Source organism: Alosa pseudoharengus, unplaced genomic scaffold (genome assembly GCF_046254945.1).
Source record: "Alosa pseudoharengus isolate Yale_2024_CS ecotype anadromous, Long Island Sound unplaced genomic scaffold, YU_APseudo_1.1 YU_APseudo_1.1_scf_9, whole genome shotgun sequence".
NCBI classification, from domain to species: Eukaryota; Metazoa; Chordata; class Actinopteri; order Clupeiformes; family Clupeidae; genus Alosa; species Alosa pseudoharengus.
Window position 1 is genome coordinate 22,847,846 of NW_027468881.1, and position 19,320 is coordinate 22,867,165.

At 45.9% G+C, this 19,320-nt stretch overlaps 2 protein-coding genes across 4 annotated transcripts in view; one reads left to right on the plus strand and one right to left on the minus strand.

The window, feature by feature from the left end:
* LOC143115259 (microtubule cross-linking factor 2) overlaps window positions 1-11,204 on the plus strand; it is a 13,908-nt gene extending 2,704 nt beyond the window's left edge. The window contains exons 3-12 of the mRNA XM_076277229.1: window positions 3,147-3,212; window positions 3,431-3,760; window positions 3,872-4,537; window positions 5,223-5,330; window positions 5,768-5,938; window positions 6,263-6,514; window positions 7,993-8,042; window positions 8,339-8,754; window positions 8,848-9,803; window positions 11,052-11,204. Coding sequence (XP_076133344.1) covers window positions 3,147-3,212; window positions 3,431-3,760; window positions 3,872-4,537; window positions 5,223-5,330; window positions 5,768-5,938; window positions 6,263-6,514; window positions 7,993-8,042; window positions 8,339-8,754; window positions 8,848-9,803; window positions 11,052-11,204 — 3,168 coding nt within the window. The remainder of the gene's footprint in view (window positions 1-3,146; window positions 3,213-3,430; window positions 3,761-3,871; window positions 4,538-5,222; window positions 5,331-5,767; window positions 5,939-6,262; window positions 6,515-7,992; window positions 8,043-8,338; window positions 8,755-8,847; window positions 9,804-11,051) is intronic.
* A 4,325-nt stretch (window positions 11,205-15,529) lies between these two features.
* Window positions 15,530-19,320, minus strand: part of anks1aa (ankyrin repeat and sterile alpha motif domain containing 1Aa) — a 106,701-nt gene continuing 102,910 nt past the window's right edge. For 2 of the 3 annotated variants that reach the window (XM_076275884.1, XM_076275891.1), the window contains one exon: window positions 15,530-17,568. In XM_076275884.1, coding sequence (XP_076131999.1) covers window positions 17,565-17,568 — 4 coding nt within the window. In that variant the 3' untranslated portion in view covers window positions 15,530-17,564. The other variant, XM_076275890.1, reaches the window with a different exon arrangement.

Below are 19,320 nucleotides of genomic sequence, written 5' to 3' on the forward strand. Positions count from 1 at the left end.
AGAGCATTCTCATCTGAAGACTAGACAACACAATACAAAACTCAACCCATTTGGGAATTCAGATATCCATTCATGTTTAAAAGAGACCCACACCCTGGTTTTTGACTCACAAAGGAAAAGAGGGAAGTGAGAAAATGTTTCACCAAGTATAACACTAACACTGACTGGCAATTGTTTGCAGTGGAAGTGACAGGATTGTTTTGATTTTTAGTCTCTAAGGGACATAAAGAAATCTGACATTTCTAGGATAATCAAATTTGGGTGATTCACACAAGATGTCAATAAAAGAACAGTTGACCACACTCACAACCTCTATGAAGAATTCAGACTTGCCAAAAGCAATGTTTACTTCAAGGATTCAAGGATCCTTGCGCATTGTGTGACATTATTTCTTATCCCCAGGGCTGGACAATTGAGTCAAATACGTACACATAAAGACAATAGGCACTGCCATATTTTATCATAGCAGAGGTCTGTAATAGTTAAGAACACCAACCAATGCAACACAGATGCAATGCCATGCACGTTGCCCATCCTCATTGCAACAATCTTAAGGGTCATACTATGACAATACTATACTATGGGTGCAGACTTACATGCTGCACAAGTGATCTTCAAACTCTTTGAAGACACACTGTGTTTCACACGATCCTTGTCAGTATTTGTCAGCTCAGCTGGGTAGGGGGTCGGAGTGCTGTGAACTGATTTCATGATGCCCCTCACCAGCACCCAACCCAGCCAGCCCTCACTGTCCCATTGGCGAGTAATGGGCTCTGGGTGCCCTTGAACCCGGGTAGCAGGCACCCAGGGGCGTGGTGGACAGCTGGCTGTGAGGCAGGGCAGTAGCGCATAGCATGTAGGGGTTGAGTTCCAGGCAAGCACAGCTGACACTCTTCACAGTCTCCCAAGGGGGAGGAGAGTAGAAGGAGAGACACACAGGGAGAGAGAGAGGGAGAGAGAGAGAGACTGAAAGAGAGAGAGAGAGAGAGAGAGAGAGAGAGAGAGAAAGGCAGACAGAGAGAGAGAGAGAAAGAGAGAGAGAAAGGCAGACAGAGTGAGAGACTGAAAGAGAGAGAAAGGCGAGAGAGGCAGAGAAAGGAAATGTCTAAAAATAGATAAGAGGAGGAGATCCCTCCAGCCTCCCTCCTCTCTTATGCCCCCTTGGCTCCAAGGATTTAGGATGTGTCCGAATGTGGGTCAAGACATGTCATTTTGGTATATATATCTATAACTTTGCAAAAAACGTTGAAGATTTCCAGACTTTTAAAGTCCTGAATCTGTGGCCACTTCTGCAGTCTGTCATTCTCGCTCTAGTAAAACCCAACCCTCCCAGATCCTCCATTTTGATCTGTTCCTCCCTTTGTCAGATCAGCTTTTGTTTCACCTCCTCCTGTCCTGAGTCTTCCTCCTGTACCCTCCGTCCACCTTGTCAGTACTGAGACGGGGCCCTGGGGTTTTCCTCCGGTGGCAGTGCCGTCTCCAGGGCCTGTCCTCCCCACCCCCCGGCATGTGCTCAGCTCTAATCCAGGATTCGGTGCTTAGGGGCGGATCGCAGCGGCTCAGCCCCAGTCCGCTCATCTCAAACAGCTGCTCTCTCCCTCTGATCCTCACATGCAGGCAGACAGGGAGCCAGGCAGCCCGGGCAGGTCTCACACAGCGATTACCCAACGGCACAAGCACCAGACTATGTTTTATGATATTTTTTAAATGGGGGATATGCTAGTTTTACTGAATATAAAATAGCTTTATTTCCATGGTGCTGGTGTTGGCAGGAGTCTAATGTCTGGTGAAATGCGTAGACAGTGTAAGACTTTGGATGACTTTGGATGAGTCATCTTGCTCCAGCCACATGGAGCCCGATGAATACAACCTATGCACGTTTATTACATGCGTGTATGTCTAGAGACAAATGTTCAGGTGGATTATGGGTAGGAATGATTGACCTGTTAACACAATTTTAAATTTATAGGCCACTCCACTGCCTCATGAGCATGTGGCTCAGTATGTGTGTGTGTGTGTGTGTGTGTAGGAGGAGGGGGGATTCAAACAAGGACATGGTCAGGGTGGTCTGGTGGCCATAAGCCTTTGGGTATAGACCTGCCAAGCAACAGATTTCACCACTGTCCACCACCGACATTTCAATAACTCGTCTCCAGACATGTATTCACATAACAAACCAGCCAAGTCCTGTCTAGCCCCCACAAATACTCTAATCTTGGGTAGTCAATACTCTAAGGTCTGCTAAATGACCGACGTCTGAAAATTAATTAAGAGGGCTATTTTCTTTAAGCCTAAATGACAGTAGGTAGCAGGTCCCCAGTGAGACTGGATCACTCAAGTTATTTTTATGTCACCCACAGGGGCTCTGTGAGCACCTCTTGTTATTAGGGGCCCTGAACTCCACTCAAAGGCCTAGACAGGGTCGGAGACATAGAGACTGACACCCATAAAACATTCCAGTCATATCCAGCACCGCAGAGATGCTTCGCTCGTACGAGCTCCGAGTTACTGCGCTTGACCGTGGCGGTCATCTGTTGTTTTAAAGGGTGTGTGTAAAAGAAAGAATCCATCCAAATGAAACGGTTTAGCCTTGCGCATACATTTGGACATCCTTTTGTTTCCCCTATAAAAGGAGCCCTGAGCGGGTGACCTGGTTTTGTCTGCTGGGAAGTATGTGGGTAGAGTGGTTGAGTTACTCGATCTGAGAGTCTGTAGGAGTAGCGACGGACACCTGAGTCTCTCTGGAGATTATGGGGGTGAATGATATCCCCTCAAACACTTCTATCAAAGTTGACCCCATTCTCATGTTTATTAGACACCAGGGGGACATACTGTAGAGAAGGCCGGGGATCACGTTAAACCTGTATTTCCATCAAAGCCTGTACTGTAACTTCACCATATTCACCAATGCACATGTTCTGAGAGAAAGAGTATTTTTTTTAAGTATCCTTAATGAATACATCGATATGTTGTCCTTTCTTTAAGAGTCAAAAGATTCTGTGTTATCTCACTACACTGTTGTGTACAAAGACACCCTTGTGCTTGATTTCTATAGTTACCAGTATTTACTCATATCTATGAATCAAATTCAATCAGCCCACAACACACTGGAGTCCTTTGAAAACTCTGATCATTTGATTCCACAGAACTCTCTGAGGAGGAGGAGCTTGAGGTCAACATCCGGCAAGGCTGAAAAGAAGCTTTCCCCACAGGTAAACCACGCTTGTGCATAAAAGACAGTGATGACTTCTCTAGTGATCTGCTTTGCATTGATTTGCAGTGGAAACAGTAAAAAGTATGGAGTCTGCACAGTAGATTCTGCTCCCAAACTCATTTACTGGTATCTTACCGCCACAAGTATAGAAAGTGAAAGTGACACTGCCATTGATTTTGCATGGTATTACACCATTGTCGTGTATTTGTTTAACAGGATGACAGTGCTGATATAAAGTGCCAGCTGTACTTTGCCAAAGAGGAGTCCGCGCTCATGTGCAAGAAGCTGACCAAGATGGTCACCGAGAACGAGACCATGCGGGAGGAGCTGGCCAAGTACCGGCTGCTTTACGGCGACGTCGACAGCACCCAGGTGTCCGACAGCATGGCCAACTCGCCTCTGGCCCGCGAGGCCGAGGTCAAAGTTCACCTGCGGCTGGTGGAGGAGGAGGCGACCCTGCTGAGCCGGAGGATTGTGGAGCTGGAGGTGGAGAACCGCGGACTACGGGCGGAGATGAGCGAAATGAGGGAGAGGAGAGGAGGAGGAGGAGGAACAAGAGGAGGAGGGGGAGAGGAGGAAGAGGAGTCAATGGAGGGGGCACGAGAGAGTCTTGCTGTGCCAGTCTGTGTGGACGGAGCTGAGGTGGCTGAAACGCAGTCTCCTGCCAGTGTGAAGGACACATTGGTCACTACACAAATACAAACGGAAGAAAGAGGGCACTGCCCTGAAGAGCAGGAGAAGGTTAAGAGGAATGGCGCTGACCTTTTGACCTCTTACACAGACTTCGGCCGGAAAGACCTGAAGACTCTTCTAGACCTTCGTGATCAGGCTCTGCTGGTCAGTTCCGCCATTGACCTGCTGAGAGCTGCTCCGACCAAAAACGGCATTTCGCCATGCTCCAACCAGAAAACCCCACCGTTGTCCCCTTACCTGGCCAAGCCGGAAGCTGACCACCACTCACCCAACGCTCTCCCCCTCCCTCACCCTCACCCTCGGCCCCGGGACCTACCCATCCTAAGCCCCCTCTCCGGCGAGTTGGACCTATTACAGTTTCAGCTGCAAGCTCTCCTCGAGCGTATGAAGAGTTTAGTGGACACAGCGGACAGCAGGAAGACCCACAGCTGGGGACCCGGCTCATGTGACCTGGCACCTCCTCCTCCTCCTGAGGAGCCCACGGAGGAGCAGAAGGAGGCCCTGGTGCTGAAGGTGGACCTGTCCCCCGGGTGCCCATGTGACCAGGAGACCCTGGTGCTCCTCACCTTGCAGCTACGCTGGTTCCTGCAGCAGTGGCGACAGGGGGAAGAAGCCAAGAACCTCTTTGAGGTCAGGAATGAAAAATGAGAATTAAACACTTGGCTTTTACACCCTCCGTTTTGAGGAGAGCACAATTATATAATTATACAATTATATCATAAAACTGTAATGGTAGATCCTCTAAAACAGACAGACTCTTTACAGCGATATACAACTGTTGAATTACCATTAGAAATTACTATGAAGACATCATATTGTTTCATGCTATGAGTTTATTACCTTGTGATAAGGTTGTTGTGGACAAAGACCTCTGAAGTTTGCCTACAAAAAGGACCCAAAGATGGCAGCTTTTGGGTCCTTTTTGAAGACAAACTTCAGAGGTCTATTATCAGAGTTATCATGACAATGGTCAATAATTGCAAAAAGCCCATTTCCATGTCAGGATATGGTCTGTGTAATGAGATACGCCATTTCAATCTTACCGTGGCGGAATCAAACTGTTCCCCAAAGAAAACCTTAAAACAGGACAAAGGAAGTATAAATGATTCTTTAAATTATTACATTGATGTGGACAGTTGTTATGCGTCATGATTGATTGATTAAAAGTGGGAGGAAGTGTATGGGTAAAGGTCAGTGATGAAAAGTTGTCATTGATGGATAGCCCTGAGCACTAGCACTAGAGAGATGACATAAATAGATAGCTGTGAATGTTAATGGACTCAGAGATTGTCACTGAGAGTGTGCGTCATCTCAGGTGGGCTGCCAGAAGACACTGCGTCTCCTGATGGAGGGCGAGGAGGTGTCCGACTCGGAGGATCCCAGTAAGATGAGCCCCACAGCCTCAAAGATCTTCCCCAAACTGGTAAGACTAGAGTGTATACTCTGGGTGACAGGGACACATATTTAGTATGAACTATAGAGAATTTTTTACTTTTATATCTGTTGAACTTAAATTTCAAAAGATTAGTCATTAGTCAAAATGTAATCATACCAAGCTTTTGTAGAAAAGAAAGTCGAGTTGAAGGACATGCATATTATTGTTGAAAGAGGGTTCTAAAAGCACAAGATAGCATCAAAACATACACAGTAAAGCACACAGACTTTGTTTGTATGTCAATGTACTGTTTGCCCATTGGCTTGCATACTAGGAAGCAGATAATTGTACAGTTCATCAGTTAATTCAATAAATGATGATTGTGGTAATTCTCTGAATCTAGTAATATTCTGTACTGAGTTACAATAAAGGTTTCATTCATTCATTCATTCATGTAACTGTGCATATGTTACCCACATCCTCAGGTGGACAGTGCTGAGGACATGGTTCTGGCGGACCTCAAGGCGGCCATGCTGGACCTGAGCTCTGAGCTGCAGGAGGAGAGGCGGTCAGGGCTCGAGATGGCCCAGCAGTTCGCCCGCGCCAAAGCAGCCTGGGCCGTGGAGAGGAGCGAACTCAGGAGCCTCGTCAGCAGGGTGAGGGGTCTGCCAACCACACACTGGCCAACAGTGTTGGATTTATATATATATATATATATTGCCACAAAGCCCAGCAAAAATATTTGTTAAAGCATAAGTAAATTGTTTTAGTTGCAATTACAATGCAGATGTGCTTATATTGTCAATACAATGTTACAAACTAATTGCACAGTGGCAACACTGATACCTAGTGCTTACACTACTAGAATAATTTACACTTTAGTGTAATGAGTGTGCTTCATATTAGTAGTACAGAAACACAGTTGGACCACAGGAACTCAATTCATGTTCTTGATGTGGTCATGTTTTACCATCCCTCAGCTGGAGGGCTCCGCCAGCAAGGCCTCGATGAAGAACCTACCAGACCTGAAGGTGGCGCTGCAGCGGGACCACGTAGAGAAGCTGCAGCACCTGCTGGCTGACTCGTACGCAGCGGTGATGGAGCTGACGCGGCAAACGAAGGTGCGCGAGCGCAACTGGAGCTGCGAGAAGCAGGAGCTGCTGGAGTACCTGCACCAGCTGCAGTTGGAGCAGCAGAGCGGCGACGCCAGCAGCCAGGCCAAGACGGCCAAGGTACCACAACAGTTCACTTTTTTATTATAGGTGAATAAAGGTGAATGATATTTAGTACCCTCTTAAAACGAATGTGTTGGCCCTATCTGGACACAGAGATGTGTTAAAAACAACACAATTGTGTTATTTTCAACACATATTGTGTAGCAAATAAAAAAGGAAACAACACAAACTGTGTTGTCCCTATCTGGACACAGAGATGTGTTAAAAACAACGCAAGTCGAGTTGTTTTCAACACATTCGTTTTAAGAATGTAGACGCTTTTATCCAGGTTGAGGTGACGTATAATGGCAGGTTCGGTATTTGAACCAGGGCCTACCAATTATCAGACATCGACACAACTGTTGCTCCACAGTCAACTCCCATCTCATCTCATTTCGCCTGTCTGCCGTCCTAGTTTTCTTTGTACTAAGTTCATAAGTTTAAGTTCATGCAGTTCAGCATGTGTAGGGATGCTTGATAGACTCTTGGAATCAGCTCAGTTAAAACAGATTTACTTCCTCCACATGGGTTTGCACATTGAAAAAAACAAAAAACAAAGTCAAAACGGGTAATTCTACATCCAAGTACTGTGAGTCAGTCAGTCAGTCAGTAAGAAACTTAGCAAAATCCCAGAGTGAACTCATCTGCCCTGGAGGTTCACGAGGCGCCATCAAAGGACGAGCGTCGTCGCGTGCCCACCGAATTTGGGCTAATCCGCTGTTTGGGCTGCAGTGGAGCGGGCAGTAGGCCTACATACTGTAAGCTGCAATCCGGGCATTACGGCCAATGCAGGGGACTTAGACTCGCCACACTGACCAGTGTGAGTGAAACGGAGAGAATGAGAGAGGCCAAGAGGAAGTTTAAACAAGATTGGGGGGGGGCAGATTCTGTTACCCTTTCCCTCGGGTCCGTGACCCATGGTGTACATTTGCTTCAGGCTCTGTGTGAGGTTTGTGGGTCAGAGGGAGAACTGACTAAAGTTTCGAAACAGATTTTTTCATGAGCGTGGTCTCGATCCAGTTCAACATATAATTTACTGCTGTTGGATGAGCAGTCTCTATTTTGATGACTTTGTAGTTTTGTGAAATCCTTGTTATTTTTTGGAGATGAAATAGTTCCTGGCCATGGATTTGTGTGGTGCTCTTTTATTTCTCCCCCAAGGATCATAATCCTTTACTCCCTGACACACTTTCCTGAGGCAGATTTTTCATTTGATTACTGTGTGACCATAAATGCTCAAAACGAGTGGGTTACCCCACAAGTCGACAAAATGAGATTCCACCCCCCCCCCCCCAACCCCCCAACCACCCACCCCACTTCCATTTTTCTCTACCCAGCTGAAGATCCAAATGGTAATTTGGGTTGGCTTCTTTTGAAGGCTACAAATCCAGTCGTGTCACATTGAGTCTTCACTCACACTGATCTCTGTGCGAGCTGGCGGGGCCTTTTTCACTTCTCGTTTCAACATGAATAAAGCTGTGTGTGTTCTCTTTCAGTCTTCTGGTGGCAAGATGGCTGAGAATGGAAGACCCTATGGGACAGAGAGGTCAGATTCTTCATTCATTCAAATGTACACTTACTTACAATAGAGGCTGTAAACACCCATACATCTCACATACATCAGTACTGGAGCTTGCTTTGTAATGGCATCTCCATTCAGTATTCGCTATTACAGTATGAACATGCACATACACTCACATACACGCACATACGCATAACACATATCACTTTTTCTCTGTCTTTCTCTCTGTTACCATGACATTAGAGCATCAATGCCTCTGTGGAACTCCCCGTTCACTTCTATTATCATCCTCATCTTTTTACTTGTGACATCTCCAACAGGATTAAACACAAGCGAGCACAGCCTGATGTCTCTGATAAAAACTGGGTCTACCTCAGCCAGGAGGCGGCGTTGCTGGACCAGCCTGACGCCTATAAGACCTGGGACTTCCCAGTCATGCCGTCCAGGTTCCCCGGGCTGGACCTCCAGCAGGAGTCGGCCCAGAGGAGCCACACGGCCCCGGAGAAGACCTCACTGCGGATCTACTACAGCCCGCCGTCCGCCCGCAGGGTCCACCTCTCCAAGCTGACCTGGGACAAAGAGGACGCGTACGTGGAGGGGAAGACAAGGGAGAAGCAGAGTGGAGCCTTCCTGCCCAGAGGAGGAGATGAGGGCGTTGGGGCTTTGAGCTACCAGGGCGGGCTGCCGCTGGAGTTCCATGACTTGCTGGAGTGCGGTGGTAGTGGTGGTAGTGGTGGCGGTGGTGGTGGTGGCGCCAGTAGTCCCACGGGGGGCGCTAGCAGGCTGCCCTGTGGCTTCCAGCCTCCCGCTGGCGTCCCGTCCGCCTCGTTCCTGCCCTTCGGGCCCCTGCAGGCGTCGGCCAACCTGAGCGACGACATGAAGGAGATGACGGCCGTCGTGCGTGGGGCGAGCCGGGGCAACTCCCTGGAGAGGGGGCGGGGTCTGATGAAGGACGCCTGGAGCCAGACTCAGGCTGCGTCCCAGGCTCAGAGCCGACCGCTGCCGCATGCCCACACGGTCAGTACGGGCATGCAGACGGACGGGGTCCGTGGTCTCTCGGCCGGGAAGTACTGGTCCCCCCGTGGCACCACGGCCTCGCTGGTGTCCCCGCGTGCCCAGCAGATGTCCTCGTCCCTGGAGCGTGTCGGTGGGCGGGCGGAGAAGCCTCCCTCGTGCTCCACTTCGCCAAAGCTCTACCGCCGCCACTCGGCATCGTCACCGTTCTCCTCATCTTCATCCCCCTCTTCCTCACCTTCCTCGTCATTCCCCTCGTCCTCGCTCTCCTCTTCCTCGTCCCTCACCAACCCGTCCCGGCTAGAGGCTCCTAAGGAGCGCGGGCTATGGGGTCTGTCCCAGAGGGGGTCCGTAGGTTCCGCCTGGGCCCGTTCCACCACTAGCAGAACCGGTTCTGTAACGGCGGCAAGCGCAGACAAATCGGCCGGCCGCAAGCCTGTGGGGATGCACCGCTACGGCCTGGTCCAGGAGTTCCTGCGCAACGTGTGTGGTCGGGGGGACAAGCTTCCAACCGGGGCAGCTGAGAAGGCCGGAGCACCCACGGTGCGGAGGGACAGTATCGGCCAGGCGGGGCAGAAGAAGTCTGAGCGGCCGGTGTCACGGGTTCCGCTGGTCAGGAGCGACAGTGTGACAAAGATTGTGAACCGGAGGTTCATGAAGCAGGGGCAGAAAGATGAGACGGGCCAGACTCAGACTCAGACCCAGGGCCAGAACCAGGCCAGCAAAATGCCCGTCAACAAAGACAAGAACCCTGGCACTGCCACGCTAGAGGTAAGTAGGCCACCACCGTTTCGAGTCTTGAGTCCAACATTCAAGGTAGAGTGTATGTCTTTGGCCAAAGGTCCTTGATATTTGAGATCAACAGCCAATCAAGTTATGCACGGCCCCTCCCTCCGGTAAGAAAATATAGGATGTTCGTAGGGAAAAGGATGTTTCTTTGGTTGATGCAGCATTCAATTGTGTTTCTGGCCAAAGGTTCTTGATATTTGGGATCAACAGCCAATCAAGTTACGCCCCTCCCTCCCGTGCTCCTGATGCAATGTGTTGATAGGCTAGAATTGTTCTTGGATCAGTTTGAGCCATTATATTTTTACAGAGCCAGTAGTATGAACACCAGAGCTTGTGCAGACACTGAATGGACAGCTTGTGGAGTTTGACAAAAGTGTATTTCATTAGAATCACAGACTCTACTCTTAAAGGAGAAAGAGATTTTTCACATAGATCTCTGTTTCTCGAGGTCACCGAGTACTGTTGATATGAAAAAAAAAAACGAGTTTGAGTTGCTGCAGCCAACAGCTAAAGTAGCCAGGCAGCTACAGCCCTACACTCTGGGGGCATGAACATGGGGGCTCAAGAACATGCCCCCAGAGTGTAGCACCGTAGCTACTGTACCTGGAAGCTCTAACCATTTGCTGCAGCAACTCTAGCTAGGTAAGACCGATTGTTTTTGTTTGTTTTCGTACCGACAGTACTCAGTGACCTCTCTTTTAAGGACTTTCCACTCATTTACACAATGATTCTGGAAAAGTATCTGAATGTCTAGCATGATTCAGTGTCCTCTTCTGCCCCATGAGAGACCTTGTACCCACAGGCTCTTCCCTTATGACGTTCAGCATGTACAGTTTGCAGTTCTTAGTTCTTATCTTTTCCTGGGGGAAAGCGAGATAAAGAAGCCTTTCCAAAAATTGCTCAACTCTAACTCTAAGGCCATGGCTTGTGACCAGCGCACCGCCCGCCCCTGAGAGAGCCGTAAAAACCTTCTTACGCATTAAATTACCCAATACAGAAACTCGTGCACTCAAAGGCTTCTGAACCTTTTTATTGCGCACCACAGACTGAAGAACCCCAACATGAAGAACCCCATGCATTTCCAGTAGGAACTTCTCCAAGGATGGTTTAGCACCACAAACACAGACTCTGTAGTGAGAGGGGTACTGTAAGAGTAGACTGGGGTTTAAATGTGACCATGATGGTTGGGATGTGCCCTGACAGCCTTTTTCTCCTGTGTTTGTTTCCCAGCGGGATGGCTCCTGTGACTGCAGCTCTCGTTCTCTGACTTCCTGCTTCGCTCGGCCCTCCCGCTCCAACCTCCACCACACCCACGCCCAATGCAGGCTCCGCCCACACGACTGCCCCACAGCAGCTGCAGTGAAGAGCGGCGCTGCCCCTTAGCAACGAGGCGCTCCCGTGGTCATTCTTCTCCCCCCCCGGTGTGTTAACCCTCAACACCAACCCCTTCACCCTGCAACCACACACACACACACACTCACACACACACACACACACACACACACACACACACACACACACACACACACACACACACACACACACACACAGCTGACAGCATTCCCACAGGTCCTGAGAAACCCAAGCCTGGCACCACTCTGAAATTCAGGCCAATCTTTAAGGATGGGTGGAAAGACGCTGAACAGATGAATCGTGTCGAGTTCTGCTGTACAGGGCCTATGCAATTCGATTACCTACAACAGCTGGATTTGGCCGGGGGGTTGTTGAATAATGCTCACACACACATGTGTTTGTTTGTGAGGACTTTGGACCATACAAGGACAAATCACTTTTATTGGGTAGGCTCCAGTCAGATATACACATGCATATATATTAAATATCATGTTATGAATGTTTTATGTACATATTAATCATCATAGTCATTTTCTTTCCTTTAATGATAATTAGCCATCATGTCTATTATATGTTATTATATACTGCAGAGGTGACAGTGACGATATGAATCAAATAAGGCACAATTGTGGCATGTGCTGTGCTTAGTTGCATTGTAACACATTATTTCAGTAGATGCCTTAATGTAAAAACCCTTTACATCAACATACATGAAACAGATAGAAGGACAGAGGAAAAGTGGCAGACCAGTTGTTTTTTCTGTATGAATATTTTTTTTTATGTTAGGTTTTAGGTTTAATACTGTATTTATAAGTAAATATGCAGTCAGGTACTATACCCCATCCTAAAGGAGATCGTCAGCATGGTCACCTGATATATCTGATGCACTGTGTCTAATCAGATTACTGTAGTCATTGCTGTAAGCACACTTTATTAAGTTGACTTGGGAGTAGAGTGTATGTTGACATGTGTAAGTGAAATGTGTTTGAAGTATTCTACATATTATCTATTCATTTGTAAAATAAATTGTATAACAAATTGTTCTTTCCAGAAAGCCTGTTTTGTCATTCAGCAGTCTCTCTAAAAAACATTTGTCTGTTTTACAGAGGACTGCAAGAGTCATCTGCGTATAAACATTTTCCTTTAGCACTGAGACTTCAGCACATGAATATTTATGTGCCGTCTGAAGGGACTCTTCAGTGCTTCTATGTGGTCATGTTTGTCCTCTCTATAAAAACTGTCCTCTGAAGTCTGTCTCATCTTCATGAATATCCATGGTTGATGTCTAGGTCAGTTATAAGTCATCACTACTATTACGCCTGGAGTGTGTCCAGCTGACAGGCACGTCCACTCTGGTCCATGGACACTAGGAGACCTTCGGTGTTTGACTTCGGTGTAGTGGTCTGGATCAGCTAATGTGTCCATCTCCAGAATTTGGCATCTATGCTTTTGACGAACTTAACTTAATAGTTAAGTTATTGTTAATTTGTTAATTGCTTCTCTGTTTGTGCTAGCAGAACTCCAATCTCCCTAGACAAACCCATGAAATGGTTAATCACGTTCGGTCACTCTTTCCTGCCTCTCCCTCTCAGCAGGCCAGGTCAAGGTTCATCAGCTGAGGGGGCCTATCTAAGACTCTTAAGAAGCGTGACGCGTGACACCTGGGCAGTAAGCCGAGCTGGACATGTCTTTGTGTGTGTGTGTGTGTGTGAAGGGGAGTCTCACAGTGGTCAGTGGAGCGGCCAGGTCTGACTGCCTGCCTGACTCTGGCTGACCTGAGCAGCTGTGTTTTCGGTCACATGCCAGCAGGACGGCAGCAAGCACCTTCAGCAAAGAGCGAAAGTCCCAGTGCCTTAAGCACTTAATGAGCTGAACGCATCCTTCGCTACTGGACACGTTGCATGCACTGACCGACACAGACTCTGAGCTGTTCGTAGTAAACAACAGGGTATAATTGAGCCTCTTAACAACAGTTTCTACATTAGCAACACTTTTCATAAAAGTTTTAACGATTTAACATAAAAAATGAATAAAGCATTTTTTTTTTTTAAATAGCAATTTTGTGCTTTTTACAAGATGTGATTTTATAGTCTATTTATAGACTATTTAGATTTAGGTCAAATACACTCTCATAACAATTTAGTTTAAGACTGAGGCAGAGTAAATCTAAAATGCTTATTTTCTAAAGCAGCCCTGCAGAGCTGCATTCAACTGCATTCGCCTCCAGTGAAAGCTGATCATCCTCTCTCTCTTTCTGCTGCTGCTGCTGTTGTCTGGAACAGCTGGTTTCACTGCAGTCCGGTAAACGGTCTCCCATGGCAGCCTAATGTTTTCATGACAAGGGGTCTCGCATGTCCCTGTGGCTGGCTAATCTAGCGTGGAAATCAAAGTGGGGAAACAGGAGCCAAAACTGAGAAGAGCCGAAAGTTAGGAGCCCCCCTCCCCATTACCCAAACACACCCAACCCATCCAAACGCTCGCTATGAGGCATCGTGGACAGCATTCATTCATTTTGAGAGCTGTTCTGTGCTCCCAATTTGTCCATAATGAATGAATGAATGAATCATAGGCTGACTGCTGTCAATTAAACTCCACTGAGCACTTTTAATGTCATGACTTTAACCACAGTCAATCTATGCAGACTGGGTGTTCAAGTAGGCCATTTATCTAATTTAGAAATACTGTCACAGTCTAATGAGTCAATTAGATTTTGAAAGGCTCACATGACTCCATTTATGTCTGTGCTTAGTAGTGTCCCCATATTTCAAGACTTCTCAGCTGACATCCATGCTGTTGAATAGCACTGCCTCCTAGTGGATATAATATGATACTACATCTAATTCTTCAGGCATGACGTTGCATTTCCTTTAGGCCTACTCTTGTATTGCCATTGGATGGATGTATTCATACTGGTCAACTTCAGTTCATGGACACCATTCATTTAATTCAGTGCACTCTGGGAGTATAGTTTGTGGACCAATCTAATATACTACTTGGATGATTAGTAGTTTACAGTACTGGACCTCATTAAAAACACCAAGCATATAAAAGTCATGAACACATGAAATATGTGCAAGCCTGACATTTACTTTAGGAGAATTGTTCATTTTGGTCAAGACTGGCAACATTAGCTAGAGGATGGTTGAGAATGCACAATGAAAAAGCCAAGCTGGCTAGTCACAGAGGTGACTGTGGTCACATAAAGCCCCTTCGATTGGGACTTTTCTTTAGGGCAAAGCTGTACCCTTGGGAGGGGAAAGTTTTCTTTTTAAGTGTGATTAGACACAGATGAACTGAGTTTCAATGAATAGACACTTACCCAGAGGAGACCAGAATAAATCCATGCATTCGTTTTTTAATCAGTAATTGTAGCCATGACGTTAGTGGATGCCACCACAGACACAAACCTCTGCCACACTGCAATCCTCTGTCGAACTGCTTACATGTCTGAGATGAGTTTGAAACAGCCTGGGAGAGGCTGTAAGAGAGGCACTCAAACTCCCGACAGTCTTTCATCCATCACCCGACCAGAGTCACTTCTCCAGGACAACCCCAGCATGGGAAAAGATAAATACCGCTGTCTGACATTGATATCACAAAGAGCATCTATTATGCATCCCATTTTTTGTTCATGTAAGTGGTCTTCATTTGTCAAAACTCCCTACTGCTGGCATCTGAACATCTCTCCCTCTGGCCTAAAATAACAAGCACTGTCTGAAATCTATTAAACCCACACGTGAGGTTAAACTCCACGTTTTAATACTAGGAGTTCTGAACTTATTAAACAGGTTGGATAGTTCCTACAAAACCCCAATAAGCTTCAATGCTTTTCCTGCAATATTACACTCTTAAAACAAATGTGTTGAAAACAACACAACTTGCGTTGTGACAGCAATTTGTGTCGTTTCCTTTTTTATTTGTTACACAAGATGCGTTGTTTTTTTTAAACACATCTCTGTGTCCAGATAGGGACAACACATTTGCTTTAAGAGTTTACTTTGTAAATAGAGGTCATTACAATAGTGTGGGCAAACTGTGTTTACGTACGTGTGTCCACATCACAAAAGCAGTAATCTCTTTTATGCCAGAGTGCTACACTTAAAATGGTTCTGATTGTTATGCTTATCTTAAGTGTACCCGTAATCCATGTAAAACCAGCCGAAACACAGATTAAAGGCCCTTGCTATACCATGGGTTAATAGGAAGTCCACAAACAAACACACCAAAAATGTTACTGTCATGCTTGTGCTACAAAGATATTACACCAGACCAATAGTTCTAACTCGCCCGGTGTTAGTTATTTAATGTAGACATGAATGTTTGCTTTTAAAGGAGATGAGGCAGACACAAGGCACTATAGATGGCATTTCTTCATTTATTAGTCGTACAATTATGAAAAATAATAATCATAAAAAAGACTGGAAGCCCAAGATTATTTACATTTTTTTTCTCTTTTCTTTTCTCAGTTCCTGTAGTGAGGTCCACCAGAGTGTATAAGGTACTCTCAGTCAGATGTTAATAATTAGCTATCATGATATGTTGCGCTTTAAAAAGACTTTGTCCTCCCTCGGCTCGAGACAAATGGCAAAAAAAACAAAAACATTACAGGCTGTACATACAGTACATACATACATATACATATATATATATATATATATCTATAAAATCAGAATCATTCAAGTATCAAAATACAGATCGCTTGAGGCTATTTTACAATCCCATTAGCATATGTTTGCATCATCATACATCATCATAGTCATCAATAGAATCTCATCAGTCCCATTGTAGTTGCTATGGTGATAAGCAAAGGTGCAAACCCCTAGACCAGGACCGTGTGGGGTGCGTGTGCACACCGTGCTTCAGAGCACGAGCTCTATGCGCTGTACCTCAGACATCCAAATGTACCACAAAAAGAGGCAATCAATATCTATAGTCTCATTCAAAACTGTTCAAACTGCATTTCAAGAAATACATTTGCATGGACTTGTTTGGCTTCAGTGAAGATACCATCCCCCCCCCCCCCTCCCGAAAACTGTTCTTGTGGCTCTTTCCTTTGCTTTCATTTTATTTTATTTTGTTTTCTTTCCTTTTTTAAAACTTCTCATTTCATTAGACGGACACCTAACTTCCGAGTGAGTAAACCACTAAAACATGACAAAGATAGAAAAGCTTGGTTGACCATTCACTCTTTAAAAGCTCTACTACCTCCTGATTATATATTTAAAAAAGCCAAAATGCATCCATCCAGGAAGTGATGATCAGTGATGTCAACTGGTCTCAAATGGCAAAGAGAAGCCTTATTCGATTTAGGATCACAGTTTATAACTCAATTACACATGTCTAGAAGAAATCATCAATATATTTCACTGTAAGAATTGGGCATAAAGTGGGTGTGTATGTACCATAGTTTTGAATGACCCTTGAACAATTGCACTCAATAGGGTGCAGATGCAGTATGGTAGTGCTACTTAGAAATGCGACTCCCAGTCCAGTATTGCACAAATTTAGACGGGGTGGCAAATAGTCCTATGTAAAGTCACAGACATTAACATCGTACCTTTCTCTCAATAACTACAAATAGACAAATTTCAGGTGGTATGAACGAAATAATGCACAGCGTGTCTTCACCATAACCATTTCACCTGGGTGTCAACCAGGGTGAACAGGTCATAAGCAGTTACTCTGTTTTAAAACCTGTGATGGGTCGTTGCTATAGATGCACTCTATATCTAAAAAGAGCTGCATTTCATTTAACCATTGGAACCATCAATTCACATTGGCTTAGAGGGAATGCCCAGAACATCTAATATGACCTGAGGAACTCTTTTATACTGCCCCTTTACGGCCTGCCTGGAGGCCTTCATATCTCCCTGTTCTCACACACACACAGTCAGGGGGAAATGAGCGTTGTGTCCATTCTCCAGTAAACTCTGAAGGTGAGATGAATATGCCCGTGTGATGGGATGACGTCACACACCAAGCTTGCAATGAGAGCCGAGAGTCGTGCCGCTGCCTGCCGGGGGGTTTAGGGTCAGCGGAGTTAGTGTTCCAATTCATGCTTGCAGGTGAGCCCGACCCTGAGGATTCTGGTTCACTAACACGGCAGCTCCTTCCATAGTTTGTGTTGTGATGTGTTGTGTTTTGTTCTCAGTGGCTGGGTCAAGATGGTGGAGGGTGGAGGTTGAAAGGGGGAATGGATGGATTAAGTCCTCTCATGTCAGTGTTTGAATTTTAATGCCGTTTACTGCTGCAGACAGCTGGTGAGGGTTAACTCTAGGTGTTGGTGGAGCCCTGGGGTATTTTGGTTACCCTACTGACACCGAAACCAACCCCACCCTGACAACCCCCACCGACATGCAGACTGTTCACCTCTCCCACACCAACACAGCTTCAGCTAGGGAAGGACACAGACACACACATACAAATCAAACACAAAATTTGGGTTTCAAATAATACAAATTCAAGCTTACAAAACATTTAGAACCAAATCAAAAAGAAATGTACGTGACAAAAAGTGACAAGAGTGGCAGACATGTCACCAGGAGGGAGAAACGAAGAAGTGGTGAAAAGGTAAAACTGAAAGTGAGTGCAGGAAAAGACTGCCTTAGTTGTTATCGATAACAGGTACAGCCAATGTTATTTGTAATTGAATTGCAGAGTTTTGATGACTGAGACCGACTACCATTTTGTCTTCAATAAACTACACAATTTTGATTTGGCTGTGTAGACAAGTAAAACTTTCGAAGCACCCAGGCATGCATGATTGCTACATGTGTACTGAAGTTCATTAAGGCTTTGCTCTGAAGATCTGATTGGCTTGCTCATTTGGAAAACATAAGAAGTATAAGGCTCTGGTTATATATGTAAATGCTAGTTCTCAGAGACCAGATTTGAGACACCCCTAATTACTGGGTCATGATACATGGTCATCCACATTTGCCCGGTGATTCTGGTGACAACTCCACATCGACAAAGGGTACATCTACATAAATGCATCCTCCAGATGTGCTGTCTACACAGATGACTGTTCAAATATTAGCTTGCCAGCAAAGCCCAATTCCAGATGTTTTCACTAGTTAGTGGGTAGACAGTGGATGGAATCACAGAACAGTAATGTCAGGTGCAATTAAATACAGCGACAAACTGTTAGCTACTTAACTGTTAGTTAACTGGTAGTTGACCAATTCAGTCTTGCTATGCACCAAAGACCTCAATCAATAATTCTTTCAGCATTTTTGTTTAAAAAAATGCAATCTAAATTTGTTTTCACAGCCTGTATCACAGAGTATTTTAACACTGAAACAACAACAAGAGAAGTGATTGAAAATGCCTCAAATTTGAATTCTACACCCTAGGTGCCCTGAAACTAACTGACACACCTTGCAGACAAGAGCTGTCTCTGAGAAGGTTCCGTTCCAGGTTCTGGTCTGATCCGGAACCACCAGACCTCTAACAGGCCTACTCCGCTCAGAACAGGCCCAGAGGCAGGTGCTGTCTGTGAATACAGCATTTCCTCTCAGGCCTGATCTGATACTCCTTGACTCATCACAGTGCTTAAACAAATCTCTCTCCGTTTGGCAAGAGAAACAGAGTTGCACAAAGTCTCAGAAGAGATGAGCAGTGAATTCATCTTCCAACTCCCCCACCCCACCCCACCTTCAGTCTTCATCCACTCTACAGTATGTGGGGAGGCTACTGGGAGTCCCCCCGAGTGCGTCAGGAGACTCCCTTCAAACACAAACAGTCACACAAAGAGGCGATTGGCTGGGTTCTCACAACTGAGATCCAGGAAGTGTTCGTTTGCTGTGCGCAGTGCGAGACAAAGGGAATGTTAAGGAACCCCCCCCCCCCCCATCATTAGAGTCCACAGAGGTGACCAAGAGTCATGCTCAAAAAAAATATTCAGTTCTCCAAAAAATGGAAACATTTTTTTCAGCATTTTCCTTGGCTGTTTCTCTTTGATTTCATTCCATTATTCCAAGTAATTTGTTTCTCTTTGTCTCCTTTTGGTCTTTTTTTTGTAGTTTGTTTCTTTTTTGTAATTTGTTTTTGGGCTCATCTTGACTTTTCAGACCTCAACAGTTCAGACAAAAGGAGGAAAATCGGTGGTTGAAGAGTAGTGCGCCTCACAGTGGCCGATGCCTGG